Source organism: Raphanus sativus, chromosome 2 (assembly GCF_000801105.2).
Source record: "Raphanus sativus cultivar WK10039 chromosome 2, ASM80110v3, whole genome shotgun sequence".
Lineage (NCBI taxonomy): Eukaryota > Viridiplantae > Streptophyta > Magnoliopsida > Brassicales > Brassicaceae > Raphanus > Raphanus sativus.
Genome location: NC_079512.1, coordinates 33499001 through 33523486, shown reverse-complemented (window position 1 = coordinate 33523486; position 24486 = coordinate 33499001). Strand labels below are relative to the sequence as shown.

Below are 24486 nucleotides of genomic sequence, written 5' to 3'. Positions count from 1 at the left end.
TGATGGTGACGATAACACTAGACTCTTAAAATGCTCATGATCACACGATAACTGCAGTCTCAAGTCTTCATTAAAACATATATTTCTCTTTCTAGAAATTCAGATCCAAAGATGGCTATCCAAAATTTCCTCTTTGCTTCACTTCTTATCTTCTCATCGATAGAGTCGAACCATGGAGCTACCGAAGTTAGTCTCTTCTCCAACCTTGAAAACTCACTCGAGGTCACGGCAAAACCCATGAAAGATGGTGTAGGTTTGTAAATTTTCGTTGTCCCTTTGCCTTATAAATAAGTTTTGGTCCATATATAATCTTGCAAATCCACTACCAAATCTATTCATGCTTAGTGAACGTGCCTTTTTGTATGCTACAAGTAATAGAGTAGACTGCACTTTGAATATGTTATCTTCAAACTTAGGAATGATAATATGATTTTTCTTATTTTTGCATAGGAATAGAATTCTTCCATGAGTATATTAGATCCAGGATAAAATAGTGGAACTACACATAATATTTTATAAATCTAATTGATTTAGAAACTCTTTATTTCCAATTATACATATGTATGTATTTGGTCAACTAAACATCTCATACTCTCTATTCCTTAATTTCTACATACTATTCTCGTTAGTTTTGGAAGCTGGAAAAGATATGGTGAGAATTACTTGGATGCTGAAGTCAACGGCCAAGGTCGATGGCGATGCTGCTTTCAGAACCGTCGAGGTCAAGCTTTGTTATGCACCAATCAGCCAAGTTGATAGACCGTGGCGCAAGACACATAACGAGATCTCTAAGGACAAAAGCTGTCTTCACAAGATTGTGTCCAAACCCTATGATAAGATCCCTCAATCACTCAACTGGACCATTGAACGCGATATCTCCACTGGAACCTACTTCGTACGTGCCTACGGGATTGGTGTAAATGGACAGGAAGTAGCATACGGACAGAGCACGGACGCGGAAAAGACGACCAATCTCTTCGGCGTTGAGGGCATTAGTGGTCGTCACACGTCGCTTGACGTAGCATCCATATGCTTCAGTGTATTCTCGTTTGGTTCTCTGTTAGTCTTTCTTGTCAAGGAGAAGAGGAAGGTCAAGTTACAGCAGCGGAAGTGAGTTTTGTTAATTTTGGGGTCTTTGTTAAAGAGTCGAACAAGAAAGTGTTGCACTATATGAACGATCGTTGTGTTAAGAAAGATGTTTTTACTTTCTCGTTGTGATCACCTCTTTGATGTATGTACCAAATGTTTGAAAAATGTTGAAACATGCATTTCATATCCCAAATCTATCTTATTAAAACAGAAACATTCTGTTGGACCTAACATTTATTTTGTAAGTTTTTAAATTAAATACACTTTTATAATTTATAATTAAATCTATATTAAATTATTAATGTTTCTTTCTTTATACTATTATCCATGTTTTCAAACAATATACTTATTTCTTTATACTACTATCAATGTTTCCAAACAATATATTTTTTATACTACTATCAATGTTTCCAAACAATACAATAATTAATCTTAGTTATTTTATATCTATCATTTCTCTTTAAAATTTTGTACAAACGTCATAATTTTATAAATTGCAAAATAATAAACTTTAAAATTTGGATTATAAGATTACAAATTATGAAATTATTATAATTTAAATCAAATTAGATTACATATCGGTCATCCAACAGTTCAATCGGTTAGTCTCGGATTTTAATGATTTTTTTAATATGAACATTTTAAAAAATTAAATTAAATGGTTAGATCTCCGGATTAACCGGTATAATCACAATCGGGTTGAATTAAAAAACACTGATTTAAATGCAAAAATATTCTAAACACACTCTTTGAAATTACCAAAATATTTGTTATATTATTAGTGAAATTTTTCATCGTAAAATATTCCGCGCTTCCAAGCGCGGGTCAAAATCTAGTTAACTATTTAATGGTAAACCTGGGATGTTGATTTTTGGCACCAAGAAGTTAAACATTTTGTCCATAACCCATCCAAGCTGAAGATTTGGCTAACATGAGCTGAAATGATTATCGGTCTTTTCTAATATTGATACTCCCTGTTTCATATTAAAGTATTGTTATAAAAAAAATAAGTGTAGTTTTAGCATTTAATATATAATTTATTAATTTTATTTTTAATAGTTAAAATATGAGTAGGTATATTAATAATAATGTTTTATATAAAAAATATGCAAAATTAAATGATTTTTTAATCTGTGTGTACAAATTTAATTTTGATACTTATTATGAAACAAAGGAATATTAAATACTTTATAAATTTGATTAATTAACAAATATAACTATAGAATTTAATTTAAGATAATTATGGAGAGTTAGCAAATACTAAGCTAAAAATGTATGTCATATGATAACTAAAAATGTATGTCATACGATTTAAATTTGTTTTTTCATATTATTCTGCTAATGTACTTTTTAATAATATCTCTCTAAATTTTAAGTGCATTGCGAAACAAAAAAAAAAAAGGTCGAGTAGAAAAACAAAATAAAAAGAAATAAAAAGGTACAGTGGGAGTCCCGCCTATAATCCCAAATCTGAAAATTGAAAACCTCCTTTCTCTCCAGAACACACACGCCATGAGCACTCCCATGGAGATTGCCGAGCAAAACCCTATGCTCGACGACGTTACGATTCATCCTCCTCACGATGCCTCCATGGAGCTCTCTCACCACAATTGCACTCCACCAACGATTATCCCCGACCAATTACGCGTCGCAGAGCCACTCGCTTCAACCGATCCCCCTCCTTCTCCTGCTCCTGCTCCCCTCAACGAGAACAAGTTCCTCGTATCTGGTACACACTATTATTCTCCTTCCTTGGCGTTTTTAGCTGCTCGATGATTCGATCGATTCCCATGACTTTCCTTCCTCTTTGTGTGTGTTTCTTAGTGGAGGTCTGCTTAAAGCCATCAAGCACTGCTCGTCTCGAGGACGTTCAAAGAGCTGTTGAACGGTTTGTTAATATACATTACTAGCTCGTTTGCCTTTACCGTGTTTCCGTTTTTTGAGAGAATGGTTGTAATTTGCAATTAGGATGCTGGAAAATAGGAGCATGAGCTATGTAGATGGCCTTGTTCTCATACCTCCACACGACTTGTTCCTTGTTGAAAATGTCCAACGCATATGCATTTGTGATACAGGTACTACTTCGTCACTTTAGTAGATTCCAATCACCAATACAGAAATTTGCAATGTTACTGATGTGTTTTTTTTTTCCAACTCTCTGTATCTATCTATAGAGGAGTGGGTGAAAAATAATGATGTTCTCTTGTTCTGGCAAGTTAAGCCTGTTGTCCACGCCTTTCAGGTATATGCAAACCTCATTTGAGTTAAATATCTCTTCTATCTAACTTGTTTATACTTTACATCCAGTTAACTGAGGAAGGACCATGTGAGGAACTGGGCCCTGATGGACAACCTTCCAGCTTTAATGAATGGATTCTACCTGCTAAGGAGTTTGATGGCTTATGGGAAAGGTGTGTTTGCGAGTATGGTCTTGACTTGGTTATAAGACAGTAATGCCTCTCAGGCAGTTTATTCAGTGGTGTCTGGATATTTTGTTTGTTTTGTGTAGCTTGATATATGAATCTGGACTTAAGCAACGGTTACTCCGTTACGCCGCAAGTGCTTTGCTGTTCACGCAGAAGGGTGTTAATCCAAATCTCGTTTCATGGAACAGGTGAGAGACATCTGTATGGTTTTTTCACTACATGTTATATCTGCTTTTATTTTCTACACTAGCTGAGTTGCTTAGCAAGCTCAGTTTATTTTTATCCCGTTTTGTTTGTTCTTTTGTATCTTGATCTGATGCTTTATCTCGCTGGTCCCTGTTCAACACTGAAGTATTAATGATTCGTTGAAAATTTCTGCAGGATTGTTCTTTTGCACGGACCACCAGGGACTGGCAAAACATCTCTTTGCAAAGCATTGGCTCAAAAGCTTTCAATTCGCTGCAACTCTAGGTCCTCTTCTAGACTAAATGGTTCCCTATCAGAATCTATATTGACTGTATTATTTCTATTATCTTTCTGTTTTGACTTTGATTTATGCTTCCTTTGTCAGATATCCTCATTGCCAATTGATTGAAGTCAATGCTCACTCTCTATTTAGTAAATGGTTCTCTGAAAGTGGCAAGCTGGTATGACACTGAATTGATCTTTCTTTAACTCTAGTCTTAGTTTTCCCTTTAGCATGGATTTTAGACAGTAGGTGGGTTCAGTAAGCTTGCTTTGTACCTCTTGAATATTGGACTTCAACCAGATTTGTGGCCACCTTGTAGTTAGTTCAACTCAACTTAATTAAGTAACCACTTACAGCTGCCTAGCTCTTCCGAGGAAATTTTTTTAATCTGCTCTACTCATGGATCACGTACAGTGAACTTCAATACTCAATCTGCTTTATCTACTGATCATAGCAAGTGGAATTCTGCCATGTCATGATTGTCTGGCTTGGAAATTATTTATGTAAAGTGATCACATGTATCTTAGATGACAAAGTTTATTAGAAATCTCGCTATGTTTACTAATTCGCAATATAGGTTGCCAAGCTTTTCCAAAAGATACAAGAGATGGTGGAGGAAGATAACAATCTAGTATTTGTTTTGATCGGTGAGTTAATGATTTTGTTATAGTTTTTTTAATATAGTAGGCTTGTTTCTCCTGTTAGGCCTGATTTTGTTCTGCCTGCAGATGAAGTTGAAAGTCTTGCTGCTGCACGGAAAGCTGCACTGTCTGGTTCAGAACCTTCAGATTCTATCCGGGTATTCCAACTAGCTTTTGCATTTCATAGACACCTAGAATCTGGGAAGGAACCAATTCTTAATCCTCAAAGACCAAATCACACTGTGTTTGTAACAGGTTGTGAATGCACTACTTACACAAATGGACAAACTGAAATCAGCACCTAATGTGATAATCCTTACAACATCAAATATAACTACTGCTATTGGTAAGCTGGTGGTTCTAATTTGATCATATCCCTTAGCCCCATGACTTCTTTTTTTCGCTACCATATATCCTTATTCCTCTGCATGATAATCAGCATTGAGTTCCCATTCAAGTATTGTGAGATTTCACACATAAATACTTGTTACAGATGTTGCTTTCGTGGATCGAGCTGACATTAAAGCTTATGTTGGCCCTCCAACTCTTCATGTTCGTTATGAAATATTAAGGTCGTGTGTTGAGGAATTGATAAGCAAAGGGATCATATCAAGTTTCCAGGTACAATACAAGCTCGCCCATACTTTTTTATATTAACTACACTGAAGGATGAGCAATTATATCTTACAAAATACTTGGTATAGGGCTGTGATGGACTCTCTATTCCAAGCTTTTCAAGTTTGAAAGAAAAGGTGAATGCAAATGAGCTCCATGATACAGATACAGTTCCCTGGTTCTGTAAACAGTTGATAGAAGCTGCAAAATCGTGTGAGGTCAGACTTTAAGAATACTTTTGTACTGATTGTAGAGAATAAAGCTGAGAGAAAAAAGGATATAAATGAAACTGGATCTGACTTCGTGATGCAGGGTTTAAGTGGGAGATCACTGAGGAAGCTTCCGTTTCTAGCACACGCAGCACTTGCAGATCCACACAGTCATGATCCCAGTAATTTCTTGTGTGCAATGATAGAGACAGCAAAGAGAGAGAAGTCTGAACAGCCTGAATGACCCATTCTTGTGTGAGGTCATAAACAAATATAACAATGGAGGATGTTGTAACAATAATTGTTGGTTCTATATTTTTGTTTCTTTTGTCCCAACGCTTCTCATAGTTAAAGATAATGTAGTAGTGTTTGTCAAAGTCATCTGAAAATTTAAGGCTAGGAAAAAAACAAGGCATTTGAAAAAAAAAAAATAAAGAAAAAAATATATAGAAAAGATGAGACAGACAGAAGCTATAGTAGATTCGGACAAGAAACTAAAGGCTGACATTTAAAGCTGACACAATATTGGGTCCATAATAATAGCTTGGTGCCCCAAAAGTCCCCTCCCCCAAATGGAGAAGAAAACAGATGAAGAAGAAACGAGAGGTTAAAGATGATAACGAAGAAAAAGAGGAGAAGAAGGTAGTAGAGCTGATGAAAGCAGCAGCACAGGCTTGGCTCAGCCACTCCCAAACCTCTAAAAGCACCGTTCTGGAGTTCGAGGCACGAAGAAAGCATGCTTTTGTCAAAGGTAAACCTTCACGTTTCAAAATGGAGGCCTTATCCACTACAAAGAAGCATCATCATCCTTCGTTTTTGGATTGGGAGTATGGACAGTCCTTGTGGGATTCTTACGAGATTCTTTCCGTCTCTAAGAAATTGGAACGAGCACTCACCTTAGAAGAGCATACTTTCTCTGCGGATAAGGCCATCAAGAAGAAGAATAGGGACAGCCGAAACAGCCTTAGGAGTTTGTTTAGTCGTTCCTCGAAGAGATTTTAAAGTAACCCATGATGCTACTATTACTTCTTCAAACTTGTAAACGTTATCTAAAAAAAAAAGAAAAACTTGTAAACGAACTTAACATTTTACCAAAAAAATAAAAAATAAAAACTTGGAAACGTAGAAAGTGAATTCAATACGGAGTGTCTTCAATTGTTCATTTGGTTGCCAGCTGTTTTTTTAATTAAACATACAGGCTTGCAGGTGAATGAATCACTACGTTCAAAAGGTATGTAAATTGCATGCAAGATTCAAAAACAAAAATGTTACCAACTGGACATGGAGGAGAGGGCCATCAAGTGATGAAATCGATAAAATAGACTTGGTTGCATTCAAAATAGATCAAAATAAAGAAGAAATAAATAAAGCGCAAAGTCTTAATACTTTATTTAGAATAGTAGGAACATCATCATCCATCCAACACAAAGAAAGAGTAAAGGAACAGACCAAGTACGGAACCACACTACATAAACATCAGGTTTTATTATTTATAAAACATAACTTCATCCTGATAAGATAAAGACTTCTTCTCCCAGAATCGAACGGCACACTAAGCCTCCTTCTCCTTCTCACCAGTGAGGAGATCCATCACCACGCCTTTGATGCTTCCATTGTTCTTCTTCAGTAGCCTCTTGTTCGTCACATCATCACAGAAGCCCTGCAGTAAGTTCACACATTGTCAACATCCCTCTCTCAAATCTGGTTTTCAAATCTTTTAATTCACACTTACCATTTCCTGAAGCTCCTCTAAGATAGGATCCCACTCGCTAACTCCACAAAGAGCATCAACAGACTGCTCCAAGTTGTACTCATTATCCCTCAGGATTTCCTTGTTCAGATCAATCTCTTTGAAACCCATCTCCTCGAGCTCCTTGAGCATGGTTATCTCCACGTCGTTCTTCTCAATATCCTCTTGAAGAGGAACTGGGATGTTCTTTGTAGATGAGGAACCACCACCCAAGGCCTCAACAGTAGTAGTCATATTTGGGAACTCGATTATGTTGAATGATGAAGAAGATGAAGATGAAGATGAAGATGGAGTAAGAGTGTTAGGAACAGCAGGCTCAACTTCACCAACCACCAGGTCATCTTTTATCAGATTGTTTGATCCCGAAGAAGCTTCTGGTTCAAGATCAGCACCTTTCACTGTCCCAGGGTTAACACTGGGGCTGCCAGACTGAGCTGGAACATGATTCACATTGATCCCTGAAAACTCTCTTGCAAAATTTTCCTCAGGGTAGGCATTCAAGTTAAGTCCATGAAACTCGTTCACAACAGAGCCCTTCAAAGATGCATCAACCTGACCACGCAAGCAGAAAAAAATAAGATGTATCAGATGATAAGAGAGAGAGAGAGAAAAAAATTCCAGGAAAATGGCAGCAAAGATCTAGTAAGTACATGTATCAACACCCAAACACGTTGCCCGAACTTAGCACCATTAGAGGAAGCCATCCTCCAATAAGAAATGTATCGACCAGGTGACTCTGGTGCAACAAATTCAACTTTAACGTCAAGCTCACTGTTGATAGGCACACCCTCGACTGGAATCTGCAATGATGTTCACACCAATAAACAATTAGTGTAACATATATGAAGACAGTATTGCCACTTCTGTTTGAGGAGAAGCTAATTCAAGCCACTAAGAGTAATTTCAAACAACATAATTGGTCTGTAAGTGGAACTTCAGGGCAGGTCTCAAGCAAAAGAACTGGCAAAACTAAGGATATAGTTTCTGACCTGTAAATCAACTGACAAAGAGCTGCTGAATCTGTCCCCACCGATCCAAACGATTTGCGTGCCATGCGGCCACACCAGCGAACCATTGTTCCTCATTTTCCAGATCTTGGTGAATGGAGCAGATGGAGCAACAACTGTTCCATCAAGTACATTGACATCAAGGACAAAGCGACTGTCTAGTTTAGGCCGAGTACACCTGAAATGTAAACCTCCATGGTTTGGTCGCGGCACATGTCCCAACCAAGGGTTTGAAAACTATATGAAAGAAAGAAAAAAAGGTAAGATTTCTATATATAGATATAGAAAGAGACGGTATAGAAAGAAAAAGAGTATTACTGGGGTAGGTAGTCCTCTAAAGGGATGTAGATGTTGAGCTGAGACAGGCTTATCCATTCTTGTGTAATCCCCTTCATTACCCATCACCGAAAAACATATGGTGCAAAGATCATAGTCTTCTTTGCTGCAAAATATTCACCAGAGAAACAAGTAAGTATACTAATAAATTCGAAGATGTCTGTAGTTACTAGACTTGATCTCCTTACACTTTAGACTTGAATCTAGGCCCAGTAATTGGAAGAACTCCACATCCATCACAACGGATGCCCTTATGGAAGACACCCAGTGAGGCCCAGTAATCACCATTGCTGGTCTTCTTGGAGTGACATACACGACGGGCATGCTTGTTGAAATTCGTTGGATTCGGACTGGAATCAATCACGCGACTGCCACTGAAGGGACACTCGTTGAAACTAGCACCCAGTCCAGAGGAGGTTGAATCAGCAACAGGTTCATTCAAATTAGCAGGTTTTTTTCCAGCTTGGGTCTTCTTAGATACATCCTTCTTTTCACCAGCGGAAGGAACCTCCCTGCTCAAAGAAGGACCTGACGAGCCAGGCCTAGTAACAGGAGAGCAAGGACTACTTTCCTGAGGGCTTGAGAGCTTTCCTAGCTTGTTGATGCAGTCAAACAGCTCACCAACCACAGGGCTAGAAGATGCCGCTTTAGATGTAAGGTCAATATACACCTTCGATATGGTATCACGCATGGGGTTAGGCACAGACATCATAACATCATTGAAACCCTTCTGGATCTTAGAAACCGGGTTCTGGATATCCGCCATAGCCGAGGCTGATGAACTCCCACTGCTCTCTGGAGCAACAGAGTTAGCAGACATACCAGCGTTGGACTGCACATTAATCTTCAGGAACTTGAGGCGCTGATTGGTGACATCAAAGAGGTCATTGTCATCAACAAGGGCCACCACATCACCATCTTCATCAGAGTAAGTCAGAGAAAAGTCAGCAGCATCCAGAGAGAGGTTAAACAAAGCAGCGATCTTTCCCCTAAGAGAAGCCATGTCAAGATCAAGCTGTCCATTTGCTTTGAAAGGAACCCTGAAGCGCCTAAGCACACCTCCATAACTCACCTGAAATGGACACAAAAGCTCACTTGAATAAATCAAACAAACAAATTTAACGAACAAAACAAGCACCAAAATACTATTTTCAGAACAAACTTATGATTTTGGAAAAATATAAAATTCATTATTTTTTCAATATTTATTAGGGTTAGTGCTTCTAGAACATGTCATGAAAAATCCGAATCTAAGCATCAATTTTCCGACAGATAAGATAGTCACCGATCCATGGCGAAAGGATCGATTACAAGCAACAATAAATCTGGTAAACCTAGAACACAAAGAAAAAAGACAACATAGACATGCGAGAATCGGACACGATCGGCCGACAAAAACCTAGAATAACCGACAGCTACAACCTCTACAATTCACAAATAAATAAAAAAAGGATTCAAACCTTAACGACGAGTGCAGTAGTAGAATCCATCGTTCACGGATTAGGAAAGCGTAGAAAAAAACCCTAATCGACGGTTGAGTATCGATCGATCGAGAGGATGAGGAATCGGGAGAAGTTGATGGATTTATGGATCCTTTTTCTAAGAGAGAAGCGTACCCGTAATCCGCTTAATATTGTGAACTACCCAGAAATATAGACGGTCGCCTTTTTATTTATATCCGTCGTATTGCTTTATTTATTTTAATTAATTAATTACTGGTTTTGACTTATCCAACAAGATATTGACTTTTCTGCTTATTGGCTTTTTCACCAAGCCAACCCAAAACCAACACGGCTAAGTAAAGCCCACGAAAGTATTTATGAGAATAAAAGTGACATTAACAAGAATTTATGGATTTCTAACTAGATAATGTTGTATTTAATGATTTCATATTTGTCACATTTAAAATAGACTTTGCCCCAATAACATTGCGATATTTAATAAATTTTCATTATGACCTCCGTATTCGGAAAATGATGTTTAAAACTGTTCACACATATTAAATAGTTAAATATTTATTTTCATGTACTACTTATTCTGTTTAAAAATAATTAATTTAAAAAAATTATACAATACACCAATCAAATATTTACAATATTTTTCAATTTATCTCATTTTTCAAAAATAAATAACTATAGATGCTAATTTTGTCCATAAAAAGCTATTATATTGCATAATATAAATCATCATATAATTAAATAAAAGTAACTTCTAGTTTTTTATTTAAACTAAACTAAAATTTTATTTGAAATTTGGTGAAGCTCAACTACTAATATTTGAATTTATATTTAGATTTAATTAAAAATAAAATTTAGAAAAAATATTTTAGTACTTGGGTTTTGTTGTTTACAAGAGTTTAACTGAGATTATATATCCTAGACAATAATCTCAAACAAGTTGGGATGGCAGATTTTATGATACATAGTTCTGTTTCAGCTTCTAAGTAAAAAGAAAAAGTTCATGTTAGATAAGATGATTCCCACACTCCGAAAACAAAGAAAAAAACAAGCAACAGAGCAAAGGCTTAACAGAACAGGTAAAGTCTAACCTGCCACCAAATGTAATACAAAATGCTAAAGTTAAGATCCATGATCAAATAATTCACTGAAATACATAAAAACCCTTCCAGAGTAAAGACTTCGTTGCCAAATACGTCCTCATCAGATGCTACTCCTTTGGCAAAGCCTCGCCAACACAGCTCAGCTACCTAATCACAAACAGGACAATCTCAGTTTCTGTTATCGACCGGTGTTTCTCCCAGCACTAACCCCTTTGCTGTTGGTACGACTTTTGTCCATCATGCCTCTGGTTTCCCTGCCCCTTCTCCCTGTATCTTGGACCTTCTGAACTCTCTTTCAATTGTTCTCGACTATGTTCTCCTTCATAAGCATGTGACCCAACAGGCTTGTACTCGTAATGCAGATTTGGCTTCTGTCTACCTCTGTTTGAAAGTGGCCTCTGATGGTGATGGTGCATGTTCTCTTGCATCGACGAACCCCAACCTCCGTGTGGCTCCTGTCCTCTTCCAAACCGTCGATTCTGGCCTGTGTTCGTTTGGAACATACTATTCGGATTATGCCCACCCTGGACCTCCTGACTGGCAGATCGGTTTTGAGAATGGTTTGGTGTATCAGCTGAGTTCATTTTCTGTTCTGGAGTAAACCCCTGCTGCTCGTATCCACCATCCCTTTTCTGAGATGCATAAGTTCTGTCCCTCGAATATTGACGACCACCACCAGACTGACCACGAATTTCATTCGAACCAACATGCAGATCTTGTTGACCTGACTCATGGCCAGACTGCTGCATATGAGCTTTACTGGAATCTCTTGTATTCGCCTTTTTAGAGTCACCATAGTTACTTCTGTAACCCTGCTGCTTACCGTGATCTTTTCCAACAGTGTTGGTTCGAGGAGCACTTGCTTCCATTTCCTCAGCAGCAGCAGCAGCAGCAGCAGCAGCAGCAGAGTGATGCGTTTCAGGAGTCATATACCAGCCATCGTTCCATCCAACAGCATTGGATGCGGTTCGATCCTTAGAAGAGTCTACAGCAGTTTCTCCAGTTTGATTACTTGAATGATAGTTCACTGTTTCTCGAATGGGCTGGTTTGAAGTTCCAAATTGTCCATCCTCCAAAGCTTTAGTCGATACTGCAGAACCTCGCTGGTTCCATGATCCATGATCTCTACCATGCTTGCCCTGCTTACCATTCCCATGTCTTGACTTTAAAGGAGACCCAGATTTACCCGCAGTTGAACCAGGAGGTTGGAGAATTCCTGCACCTTCACCTCCAAAATTTTCTTTGTGCAAAACATTCTCTGCCATTTTTGGAGCAGCGGTTATTGGTTCTTGACTGACCATTTTCTCAGCTATTTCCTTTACTATGGGCTTTGCTACATATCTCTCCAGCTCCACTCTTTTGCTTCTAGAACTAGTCTGCCCTTGATGCAGACTCTTCGAAGAGGTGCTAGACTCAGGAACAGTACTCTGACTCCCTACACCTGTGGAGATATCAGGCTTCTGCTGTGGATGTACCGGAGCCCAAATAACAGTACTGTTACCATGAAATTTATCTGCAGGCTTATTTACCAGTGAGTTTCTTGGAGTCTTGCGAAACTGTTGAGATTTCGAGTTGGTTTTTGCTCTGCTTTGGGACTCTTCGTTCGTGGAGGAACTGATTTGGTCAGACGAATTACCAGACACTTTAATATCCACTGGAAAAGACCCAAACTTAATTTCCGCTGCCCTGACTCTACCAATCTCAATTGACTCATCTCCCGATTTTGTTTCTTTTCCAACGGCAGCTCTTGTCGTGTTTATTAATTTGGTCTCCTCAACCTTGTGCTTTTTCTTACCGTTCCTGTTATTCTTTCTTTTCGTGAAAGCTTGCTCAGTTGAAACGCTTGACGTTGCTGGCATGTCTGAGTTTTGACTTATTACACCTTGGTTTGACGCCTCAGGAGATGGAACAACATCGAACACCTCTGTAGTAGCTTCAGAGAGAGTATTCCCTGCCATTTTTTTCTCAAATACGATATGTTGCTTCTGCTTATAACCCAAGCGCTTCTGTTTTGAGCCATCACGGTGGCGTGGAAGATTATCCTGCTGTTTAGGGTCCACATAATCTGCATCTTCTGTTGAAGTCATCAAGTTTTGCATTGAGGGTTTTCCTGATTCTTCAGTAGATTCGGTAGACTTTGCAGCCATACGTGCAGGTGAAAGAGACCGAGGAACTTCTGGTATGCCCGGGATGGAAGCATCAGATGCAGCTTCCAAGTTCTTGGAACCCTCCTCAGCTACTTGGGAACGTCTATTCAACTCTTCCAGTTTTGCAAGAGCCTTAGCCCGCTGATCTCTTGCTCTTTCTTCCTCCTCTTTCTGCCTCTGTTGTGCACGCTGCCTGGCTAACTCTCTCATCGTAGTACGCTTTAAAGAACATGTCAAACACTCAGTAAAACCAAGATAGGATGACAACAAACAACAAAAAGAAGTACAAGAATGACAATCACATGAACAAGTTTGTACCTGGTTGTCGTTTTGGTCTACAGATATTGCAGACACAGGCTTCCCAACGGAACCAGTATCCACAAAGTCACCTACATTTACCTCAGCAAAGCTTTCTGAGTTTGAAGACAAAGTTGCAGGGGAGGAACCTGAGATAACAGTCGTCTTCCGCCAACCATCATTGCTTTCATTGTTCACTCTTTGTTGGGGCTGATGATCTGCTCTGCCTTGAGTCTGTTGAGTAGATCTCCTGCAGCAACTAACATCAAAATTTTCCTGAACATATAGGATACCATAAGTGGCAGAAACGCTATTGACAAATTATAACTGACCTGGATATAGAAGTTCCACTAATAGCTATCAGCTCAGCGTTTTTGTTGGTGGCAGGATCACCTTGTTTATAGTGTAAAGAGTTCGTACTATCACTTGCATGACCAGTTCGAGGCATTCTTGCTGGAACTTTATTTACATAATCCCCAGAATTGAGTGTACGAGTTTTGCTTTCCTGCTGATCTCTATTGACGACAGATGAAGCATTTTGCCAACCATCATTACTTCTAGTTTTTGAATTCAAGCCCTCTATTTTCTGAATCAAACTGGGATCTTCAGGGGCAGCATTCTCTGCCTTAATAGGTTGTACCTGGTCACTTGCCTCATTTCTGTTTTCTCTCCTGTTGATTTTGGAAGTTTGCATCTGTTGGGCTACATTCTCTGCATTCGGGAGCCTATTTCCTAGTAATCCTTCCCGCTTTGCTTCATCTTCCCCATACCTACCATCTTGGGGCCTTAAGAGAACCTTGTATTGCCTTTGTCTTTCGGGAGGATGTGATGGCTCATTCTGTTCCAAAGCCACTGAACTTCCAGACTTATCATATCCACCTTGACCAGAATGCTGGCTATAAGCATGAGGACCCGCAGGCCTACCCCCAAAAGGTAGATCTCTGTTTCCGTACCCCATGGGAGGACCATAGTAGCTTTCATGTGGCACTGGACCAAGATAAAACCCAGGCCTAGTCTGCATCCTTGGGTGGACATAAGAATCAAGTAGTGGAGGCCTGAACATTTGTCCATTAGCAGGGTGATTACCCCTAGGACCAGCCTCGTGCCCAGGAATAGGGGGAACTTGCGGAGGATAAAATGGAAAAGGATCTACAGGAAAACCCCCAGGACCCATTGGGGCACCGTATGGGTGGTTCCCTCTGTACCAGCCACCACCATGATGATTATTTACTGGAGGACCACGCCAACCATCATACTGATGAGGAAAATTAGCATTAGGATAAGATTGTGAACAACGGGAGTCCAGTTGCCCTTCCACTCTACAATGTCCAGGTGCGTCTTCACTGTAGGGTTGATTATCTCTTCTCCAGGCATTGTCATCTCCAATCCGTACATTAGCTTCTGAATACACGAGACAAGATATAGTAAGAAATAGTGTCTAAGAGAACATCCACTAAAGATATGAAGGGGAATAAAGGAGTAAGACGAATTCACATGAAAGCCTCTGAGGGTAACAATGCCCTAATAAACATAAGTAACTTTTGAATGAAACGCCAAAATATGTTATTAACATAGAAAATAGGTTTGAACAATCCACACCTCGTTCTTCTACAGATCTTCCCGACGAAGAAGCAGGACGAGCGGCATCTGTAAAATCGTAACTTCTAAGAGCAGTTTCTACGTATCCACTTCATAAAATAATATTACATTATATCCTATAAGTGTTCAACCAAGAGCTAGCCAGAAAAGCCTGAAAGTTTTGACTAAATACTTTCTCAACGTTCTCAACAGAATCGCATTTATAAGTACAAATTTGCAAAATGAACATGTCTTTGCTAACGTCACTCTTTAGAAGGCAGGGGCGGTGAGTATAAGATAGGATTCAGTACAAACTGAAACATTTATTTTGCCCTTCTTTACATAGGGACTGCTGTTTGTATTTTTTTAGAATGACAATATTGTTTACTGTTTAGAGATGATACCTTGTGGCATAGTGCTCTTCTCAGAACTTTCTTTTTCAGCACCAAGGGAAGGAAAATCTCCAGAAGTCAAAGAAAACCCATCCTTTTTCGTTGGAACATCTCCCTGTACATACGAACTTACTGTGCGTTTATTGCAGCTAATCAAAAGTGAAGTAAAAGAAGAGTAACATTGCGCTCAACAGATGTAAGGATATAAAAAAAAAAGGATAAAGCTGATGCTTAGCAGATTCAGATAGATAATAAACACTATTTTAGAGGGAAGAACCATACATGCTGACCCCATGTTGCAGAAGTCTCTGACACGGGTTCAGCAAATCGGGACAAGTGCGAGCTTCCAGGTCTTGTGTCTGCACTGTGTGGACGTTGTAGTCCAACTGATGCCTGATTAGCTGGGAACACCCCGGATGCTGATGAAGGCCGGGAGTTCGAATCCCAAGCAATAGAAGAAGAATCATGCGCTTTGTCACTATCAGCAGTTGAAGGTCGAGTGACACTTCCACCAGTAGAAGGGCGATTGCTGAGGTGGCTTGGCGAACCAGGACCACTTTCAGTTCGTGGTGACAACGATGATGTCCCCCACGCATTCAGAGACGATTTACTTCCCCAGCTAAGGGTTCCTCTGCAATAAATGAGCAGAAGAAGATTTTGAACTATCTAAAATAAATCTGACGCCGAATAAGAGAATGAGAAGTAGCATCTGAAAGAGGTAACACTTACTTTGGAACGATTTCGACATTAGGGTCAAGGCCTTGATTCTCTAACCTTGAATTCAGAAGAGAAGTGTTCAGGAAGGAACAAGAGTATATCTACTATATAATATAAGAAAAAAATATGATCATGCAGCTCATCAAATACCTTTGACTTGGTAAGTTAATGGGTTTTGGAACAGCAACCTTTCCCAATATAGTCATGCCACTTCTTCTTGTAGTACCCCATCTACTAATTTATCCAGAAAAATGTAATTTGTTATCAACGCAGTGAAACGAGAGGAGAAGCTAAGGTCTCTAAAAGAAAGAAAGCAAAACACAGAGTTCCCTTCTATACCCAAGGAACGTCTAGAGATTTTATTTAACAGCAGTTGGAATATTATAGAGAAAATTGTGAAACAGTGGTTCGTATTAAGAAAAAAACACATCAAAGTGAAACCATTTTAGGCATCACAAAGAGGCCAAAAGATTTTTACAAAAAACTCAAAAAAAAAAAAAAAATAGGAAAGTTGGATGAGAGAGACAAGTTATAAAGAAAAGAAAAGAAACCTTCGATCTCCTGTCGTGTTAGAGGTCATAACTAAGAATCAACCAACCACCTGTAAGGCAAAGTGCACAATTAGGCTCACAAATGAAATCAAACCATACTTAACTCTAAAACAATTGATATGATAAAGAAATCAACTTGACCAGTTAGCATCCATATCTCTAGTGTAAAACTACAAGGAACGGGAAAAGCAAAACAAATTCATTACAATCAAATGTCAGAAACAGACAATCAAATTGCTACAGAAAAACAATAACGTGTTCCCAGTAAACACACAATGTCAATCAGACAGACTCTCGACGAAAGGACCCAACTTTTAGTCGATGGTAATAATAATTCTATAAAACCCGACACTCGCCGCATTCAATAGGGCAGGAGATTGCTATCGAAGATTTAAAGCTCGAGAACATAGAAATAACTGACAAACAGAATACCTCGGGGCTCCTTGGAAACCCTAGATATGGTGAGAATCTAAAATCTAACAGGAGGGGAGGGGCAGATCGGATGTTGTGGTGGGTGATGGATGGAATCGAAGAAGGAGCAGAAAGAAATAACTAAAGGATCTGTCCTGAGAAACGAATTCAAGTGATGGATGGATATGAAGAAGCTCGGATTGGTTCGAAGAGGAGAAAGCGTCGAAGTTCTGGGCTGCACGGTTTCCTCCAGCTTTTTTATTTTTATTTTTATTTTTATTTTTAATTTCTCTTTTTTCTAATAGAGAAAACTTTGGATTAAAAAATAATAATAAGGAAGCTAGTTAATTCCTCGGAATAATAAATATTTTACTAAAATCTCCCAAAAAGACTATAGTTTAGTTCAGATCCGGTGGTTTCTTTGTTTCCGGCCAACGGTGAGGGCTTTTACAGCCATTGTCGGTCCGGCGTAATCCCGTTCCAGTCTTGTGTCGTTCCTTTTTGGTTTCCGAGCTTGTGTAAAGTTGTTTCTTCTGCGTTCGGCGTTGCATCCCTCGCGCGGTGGGCATTCGACTTCGGCCTTCGCCGTGGCACTTTTCCGTCAAGGGTGAACGGTCGGATTAAATCTCCGTGTCTTCTAGTTTGTTCATAGAAGGCAACGGTTCGGTTAGGGTTAATAGTTAGATGTTCTCATTCGTTGTAGTTCTGTTTTGTTGTTGGTGGGGTTTCGTTTATGGTTGCGCTTATGGTCGCGTGAAGACATCTCTTGAAGGAAGAGAGAGTGAAGAAGATGAAGTTGGTGGTTTCGATGGCGGTAGTTGAGATCTTGGGTGTGTCCCGAAGAAGCTCTCTGTTAACCAAGCCAAGCAAAGATTACGAGTGGCGGTGCAGGTGCTTGTGCGTGGCGTGACCGGTGAGGCGTTGTTCCTGCAACGGTGTAGCCATCCCGACGGTGGCTTTCCCGGCGGTGACGTTTCAGGGCGGTCGCAGGACCCATGGCGAGATCTGGTTTAGGGTGTCGGTGGGATCCCTATTATGGGCTTGGGCCCTTTCTTTGTTTGTTTTTGTTATTCTCTTGGGCTCTAGTGTGGATCTTAAGGGTTTGTATGTTTGAGTTTTGACCTCGTTCTAATATATTTCAATTTGTGAAAAGAAAAAACTATAGTTTAGTTGAATATGTTATTTTGGCAAACAACTCATTCATCTCAACTTTAAAATACAACCAGAATCTTCTATACCCACATATATTGTTGATGATTGGTTCGACTGTGCCTGTAAAAATTTAGCTATAAAAATTTAGTTGTAGGTAAATTGGTTGGATCTGTAAAATTGTTAATGTAGATTTTTCTGCAGAAATTTTTGATGTAGTCAAATTTGTTATAGCTGTAATTTATGTTGTGAATATTTCAAAATAAAATATGTGATGTATATATAAAATAATTATTTTATCAACTAAATTAATTTATATTATTGATTTTTTATAAATTATCAAAGTATATTGTTATTTAAGATGTGATATGTAAATAATATTTATGTTATTTAAAATATTTCAATAACTTTTAAAACACACAAAATTAAATTAAAATATTTATAGATGTTTTTACTATGATTATTCAATTTATTTGATATTATAGATGATTTTTTCATTTTACAGTTTCTACAACATATAAAATAAAGATGTAGAGTTTTTGTCTAAAATACATAAGAAAAAAAATTGCTTTAGTTTTTTTGTTGTAGTTTTAAAAGTAAAGCTAAAGAATTATTGGTAAAAATTAATAGAAATTTGTTGTAGCTTTTAATTTTTAAAAATAAAAGTACAACATGATTGGTAAAATTTAGTGTTTTAGAAATAAATAAAGTTAAAGTAGAGAGATACAACTCAACCAATCGCTCATATTTTTTTTAAAACAATGATATTATATTTTGACAAAAGTTCCATATTTTCTGATATATAATTATTTTAGATAATACATAGTCGTGAGTTCCTATAAAAAATTGAACATATATAATTTTAATAAATAATATTTTTGTTATTTTGTATACAAATATTATATATTTTAAAAAAATTAATCCATTTTAACAGTGGATGATATTTTATTTATAGTTTAAATGAAAAAAAATATTTTTGAAGATAAAAATGGGTTTAGCTACTAATTGAATATAATTTTCCATATTTAATTTTATATAATAATTTTATTCTAATAAATATACACTATACCTATCAAGTTTATATAAGTTGCATATATTTTTTATGACAAAATCTTAGTAATTAATAATATATAATATTATTATCTTACTAATTATGTAATGATTAATTTTGTTTTATTAAAAATTTGAAATAATTGGTGACTTGTTGTATTTTTTATAACTATAAATAAAATTCAAATTTGTTGTTAAAGTTTAATTGTTATTAACATCCTTAATAAATAACTGAAAATTCAAAAAATAATCTAGTGGCTTACGTTGTAACTAACACATTAATAAGACCAATTTAAAAGTATGTTCTAATTCAAACAAAAAAACACATTAAAAAGTTGTATGATTTAGTTTTAATAAGAGAGATGTCTGTCTGTATGCAGAAGAAATTCAAAAATACTGTGCAAATTATTAATTAACCAGATATATGTGTTATATATTGAAGACTGAAAATAAAATATTTAAGTCGGTGCACGAACGCGTCTAATCTAATTACATGTGAGAATTTAGAAGTGACGTAAACCTAGAAAGTTGTATTACATAACCATTCACCAGTCTTGTAGTAAACAGAGATCCTGACTCAGTTCAGTGTGTTCATGTACTGTCGTTTCCAAGGTCTACAGGCAAAACAGAGCTAAGACTCTTCACGCAACCACTTTCTTCTCATTGGGAAGAAAGAGCTCGACCTAAAAAGCTTCTTCGCAGTGGTAAAAATTTTAGTTTGTTCTTCTGATTCTATGTTATGAAATTTTGCCAGATACTTTTATGTTTGTTTTTTAATGTTTTGGCAGATAGTCTTCGGTTTTAGAATATGTCTGCCAAGACATAAAGCTTTTTGCCATTACCTTGTGAAGAAAGCTTGGAGCAACTTTATCTCTTGAGATTCTTCAAGGGTTGTTTTTTTAATCTCTTTCACATTCATAACTTCAGCCAAAAAGTTCAGTCTCGCTGGACAGGTACAAAAGCCACTTGTGTTCCTTCTCTTTTTTGCGGTCTTAATTTAAAATATATAAAAAGAGGTCTTCTTTCCAGCTACAAAACCCACTCTGTTTCTTGGTTCTCTTCTTCCTTAAGACTTTGGTTTTAGTTTGGAGAGGAAAATGGGAAAGGTTCCGAGGATTCTGTCTTGGAGGAATATGTTGGTCCTCTCATTGGCTGTCAACTTCAGCTTGGTTCTAAGGATTTTGAATGGTACTGACGGTAGAAACTCCTCGTATGTTAGTATATGGCCTGTGGTATCCACCTCCTTGGATAGAACGGTGTATGATAACAAATGGCCTGTGATATCCACCACGGCCTCGGAATCATCTTCCTTGTCTTCAGCATCTTGCAACTATAACGAGACTCAAGAAGATGATGACAGAATTGTCAATCTCAAACTGTAAGTTTCTAATGTTTTTATTTCTTGATTTTTCATAATTATATCACTTATCATAATAGGAAAAATAGAATATACCCTAGTCTAGTCTAGTCTCTTGGGCAAAATATGTTCCTCTATGCATCCATAACACGACTTCCAGATAGTTTCTCTTTCAACACTCTTAAGTGTTCTTGATTGCAAAATTTTTTTAAGGAACAGTTCTTATCCTCTAACTATGGTAGAATTGAATTGCTTGATTATTCTTTCTTGGTATTGTCAGATTAATAAATGTGTATTAATGGCGTATCATATCAAATCTACAGACAAATTTAATTTCTCCCTTATCCCATACTTGATTGCTTTGAAAGTCACTAGCTATTATAGCAAACGAATCTGGGATTATCCTCTTAAATGCAAACTTCAAAACAGAGCAACATTGGCACTCTAAAGATTGTGATGATCATCTTCATTAACTCGCCTATGTATATTGCAAGTTACTGTGGATTATGTCCTAGTTCTGTGTATGGTTCTGTTCCTTAACGTACGCCGCTAGTTTGAAAATTTGGTTCTGTTATTTACATTTTTATGACTCGTCAAACCAATCCTGAAAAGTATGCAAAAAATAAAAAAAAATCTTTGCATGTTGATCGATCTTGGTGGTCCATATGGGATTTTGTATGTATTGGTCATAAATGTAAAATGGAAATGGGTCATTATTATTTGTTTTTTGTTTTTTGTCATCGGGTCACTGTTAAATGTTAATGGACGTAAAGAAGAGAGTTTTTTTTTTAATGTGGATTTGGTATGTGGAATGTTGTGGGAGGGAGCAAGATACTGAGTGATGTTCCTTTTTGGATGCTCGCAATTAAATTAGTTAGTGATAAACAACATGTTGAAACAATCGAAAAATTAATTGAAATGACTGGGACACGCTCTTTTGAATTCTAGGCAAAAAGAGAAGAAAGTTAAGAGGGCCCTCATTTTTGGTGGACATGATTCTGCATACATGCATAGAAAAATATATATGTCTTATTAAGAGAATCTAAAGGACTACTTTAGGGATCTGCTTGACCATGTTCTTTGCTGTTTCAGAAACAGGAACGTGTTGTTTTCTGCTCTCCATTAAGAAAAAAAAGGACCCACCATTTCTTTTTTACCCAACTATTCTTGTCGCATTATACAATAATTAGTGTACTTTGATGCATGTGGTTATACGCAGTGGCGATCCAACGGTGTATGAGAGATACTGGCGAGAAATGGGTCATATGACAACAATGGTGATACCTGGATGGCAATCTCTCAGCTATTTTTCAGATAACAACAACGATATTTGTTGGTTTCTTGAACCAGAGCTTGCCAAAGAGATTGTGAGGGTGCATAAAGTTGTTGGGAACGCTGTAACAAAGGACCGTTATATTGTTGTCGGTACTGGCTCAACACAGTTGTATCAGGCTGCTCTCTATGCTCTCTCCCCACATGATGACTCTGGTCCCATTAATGTCATCTCAGCTTCGCCTTATTATTGTGTGAGTTATATTCAGATCTGTAGCTTTCTTGATTTCCTTAAGCTTACAAATCACTCTAACGTGGATAACTGTTTTGGTTGCAGTCATACCCGTTGATTACAGATTGTCTTAAATCGGGTTTATATAGATGGGGAGGAGATGCAAAGACATACAAGGAAGAAGGTCCATACATTGAACTTGTTACATCACCAAACAACCCTGATGGGTTCTTGAGAGAACCAGTGGTGAACCGTAGTGAAGGTATACTGATCCATGATTTGGCGTACTACTGGCCGCAATATACGCCTATAACATCGATAGCTGATCACGATGTAATGCTCTTCACTGCTTCAAAGAGCACTGGCCATGCAGGGATGCGCATTGGGTACATTCTTGTTACAATTTGCTTAACTTATGGGAACAAAAAATAATAGGAAATGTCTCTTAAACGTTATATTTTCCGCAGATGGGCTTTGGTGAAAGACAAAGAGACGGCCAAGAAAATGACAGAGTACATAGAACTCAACACGATTGGGGTTTCAAAGATCTCGCAGCTTCGAGTAGCCAAGGTCCTGAAGGCAGTGTCAGACAGTTGTGGCAATGAAACGTCTAAGTCCTTCTTTGAGCACAGTTATGATGCCATGTCTGAGAGGTGGAAGCTATTGAAACAAGCATCAAAGACTAGTAAAGGTTTCACTGTTCCTGACTTTGCCTCAGAACGATGTAATTTCCTTGGCAAAGTCTTTAGGCCACAACCAGGTACTTTAAAAGAAAAACTAAACAGATGATTAGTATCAAACTATAGTTTTTTTTTCTTTAACTGATCATGTTGTTTTGATGTATGTTGTGCAGCTTTTGCATGGTTAAAGTGTGAAGAAGGGATTGTGGATTGTGAAAAGTTTCTGAGAGAGAGGAAAAATATTCTAACGAAAAGCGGAAAGTATTTTGGAGATGATCTGAGCTATGTGAGGGTAAGCATGTTAGATACAGATTCTACATTTAATATTTTCCTTCACAGGATTTCATCTTCCTTCAATTCAACTTTGTAAGTCCGCACGTGCATGTGATGACAATATATGTGTCTAACATTGTAACAAGTGTTTGTTCCATATTATGGAAATTTGAATAATGCCACGATCGAGACCTTCAACTACCAAGTTAGATGAATGAACGTGGGTTCATTGACTACCGAGTGTTTGTGTCTTATCATCAATGTTCACTAACGTTCCTCCAACATTAGTCGAATGTTTTAAGTTTGAATAGTAGCATGACCCAGTTCTTTGTTTTTCACAATTACAAATTTTTTTTTTTTTTGAAACTAACAATTACAAATTATATTCCCTTGCATATATCAAAATTAATAATTTGTCCGCAGGCCAAACCTTATAAGTGCAATGCAGCCAGTTACTGTGATATGTAGACTAAGGTCGATCAAGCACGAATGTTATCAAGTTTCTTGCTTGTTTGAATAAATTGTATTCAGTCATTAAAGAAGGCTAATCATGGAAATGCTTCTGCCTAATCTTGCAGATATCAAAAGTTTACTCTACCGTTGTTATAGTTGCGTTTAAGTTAGTGGTGGTATAGGCTATTCTGGTTATAGAATGGCGCTCATTAAACTGTGTAACCGTGCTATGGTTCAGTAGATGTTACTTAATGCTACTTAATGAACATAATGACATTACTTAATGGACTATAACAAACATGTTCAGTGAATATTATAATTGGCAAAAAATACGATAAACGAACAGAATTCCCTTGTAGCTTAATACACATGAAAAGAATGCAGGTCAGGTCCGTATTAACATAGACAAAGAAACTAATCGTGTAGAGACTAGAGAATCGCGATTTTACGCAACACCTTTAATTGTATGCTGAGACATTTAAAAAAAAACTAGATTTTGACTCGCCCTTAAAAGGGCGGGTATTTTTTTGTTTTAAATTTAATTTTGATATTTGTTTTTTCTTTCTGTTTATATTTGTATTTTTTAATAATATTTGTGTATAAGTTTTAATCAAAATATATTTTATTAAATAATAGCAATTTAAAAATTGATCTGGTATACGCACGATTAAGGTTGGATTATGGGTCGAATTCGCCTCACTGACCCGCCAATCTGCTGGTTTTCAATTTTGTTTTGGTTAAAAAATATGACCGCACAACCCGCAGACAAATAATTTTATACATGCACCCGCTCCGTTTAATTTTGTGGTTATCCGCGGGTTATAT

At 37.5% G+C, this 24486-nt stretch overlaps 6 protein-coding genes across 14 annotated transcripts; 4 read left to right on the top strand and 2 right to left on the bottom strand.

The window, feature by feature from the left end:
* Positions 1-19: 19 nt before the first annotated feature.
* On the top strand, positions 20-1303 carry LOC108839679 (high-affinity nitrate transporter 3.2). Its single transcript, XM_018612448.2, has 2 exons — positions 20-253; positions 630-1303. The coding sequence occupies exons 1-2, from the start codon at positions 112-114 to the stop codon at positions 1112-1114; spliced, it is 627 nt and encodes a 208-aa protein (XP_018467950.1). The 5' UTR covers positions 20-111; the 3' UTR covers positions 1115-1303.
* A 1229-nt stretch (positions 1304-2532) lies between these two features.
* LOC108839673 (pachytene checkpoint protein 2 homolog) lies at positions 2533-5785 on the top strand. Its single transcript, XM_018612438.2, has 14 exons — positions 2533-2818; positions 2914-2977; positions 3058-3164; positions 3264-3331; positions 3397-3500; positions 3599-3703; positions 3897-3986; positions 4087-4162; positions 4562-4631; positions 4713-4783; positions 4881-4971; positions 5119-5246; positions 5330-5458; positions 5553-5785. The coding sequence occupies exons 1-14, from the start codon at positions 2602-2604 to the stop codon at positions 5691-5693; spliced, it is 1461 nt and encodes a 486-aa protein (XP_018467940.1). The 5' UTR covers positions 2533-2601; the 3' UTR covers positions 5694-5785.
* Positions 5786-5989: 204 nt separating this feature from the next.
* LOC108839680 (uncharacterized) lies at positions 5990-6528 on the top strand. Its single transcript, XM_018612449.2, has one exon. It carries the CDS (start codon positions 6038-6040, stop codon positions 6449-6451), a length of 414 nt encoding a protein of 137 aa, XP_018467951.2. The 5' UTR covers positions 5990-6037; the 3' UTR covers positions 6452-6528.
* A 286-nt stretch (positions 6529-6814) lies between these two features.
* Positions 6815-10199, bottom strand: LOC108839672 (protein NBR1 homolog). The gene is made up of 7 exons (XM_018612437.2): positions 10003-10199; positions 8731-9614; positions 8525-8648; positions 8189-8443; positions 7850-7999; positions 7182-7751; positions 6815-7109 (listed from the first exon to the last, which is right to left on the bottom strand). The coding sequence occupies exons 1-7, from the start codon at positions 10030-10032 to the stop codon at positions 7002-7004; spliced, it is 2121 nt and encodes a 706-aa protein (XP_018467939.2). The 5' UTR covers positions 10033-10199; the 3' UTR covers positions 6815-7001.
* A 787-nt stretch (positions 10200-10986) lies between these two features.
* Positions 10987-17479, bottom strand: LOC108839671 (protein MODIFIER OF SNC1 1). Of its 7 annotated transcripts, none has more exons than XM_018612428.2 (10): positions 17217-17479; positions 16785-16834; positions 16384-16467; positions 16246-16290; positions 15799-16147; positions 15529-15631; positions 15146-15193; positions 13879-14947; positions 13568-13805; positions 10987-13468 (listed from the first exon to the last, which is right to left on the bottom strand). In XM_018612428.2, exons 2-10 carry the CDS (start codon positions 16811-16813, stop codon positions 11306-11308), a joined length of 4128 nt encoding a protein of 1375 aa, XP_018467930.2. In that variant the 5' UTR covers positions 16814-16834; positions 17217-17479; the 3' UTR covers positions 10987-11305. The 7 variants fall into 7 exon arrangements, with proteins under 7 accessions (XP_018467930.2, XP_018467934.2, XP_018467933.2 ...); XM_018612432.2 differs by having other exon boundaries at positions 13568-13796; XM_018612431.2 differs by having other exon boundaries at positions 16384-16464.
* A 2435-nt stretch (positions 17480-19914) lies between these two features.
* LOC108841769 (tryptophan aminotransferase-related protein 2) lies at positions 19915-23409 on the top strand. Of its 3 annotated transcripts, none has more exons than XM_057003195.1 (7): positions 19915-20098; positions 20183-20347; positions 20479-20772; positions 21971-22277; positions 22361-22641; positions 22723-23015; positions 23109-23409. In XM_057003195.1, the coding sequence occupies exons 3-7, from the start codon at positions 20492-20494 to the stop codon at positions 23303-23305; spliced, it is 1359 nt and encodes a 452-aa protein (XP_056859175.1). In that variant the 5' UTR covers positions 19915-20098; positions 20183-20347; positions 20479-20491; the 3' UTR covers positions 23306-23409. The 3 variants fall into 3 exon arrangements, with proteins under 3 accessions (XP_056859175.1, XP_056859174.1, XP_056859173.1); XM_057003194.1 differs by having other exon boundaries at positions 20424-20772; XM_057003193.1 differs by having other exon boundaries at positions 19916-20098; positions 20466-20772.
* Positions 23410-24486: the final 1077 nt, after the last annotated feature.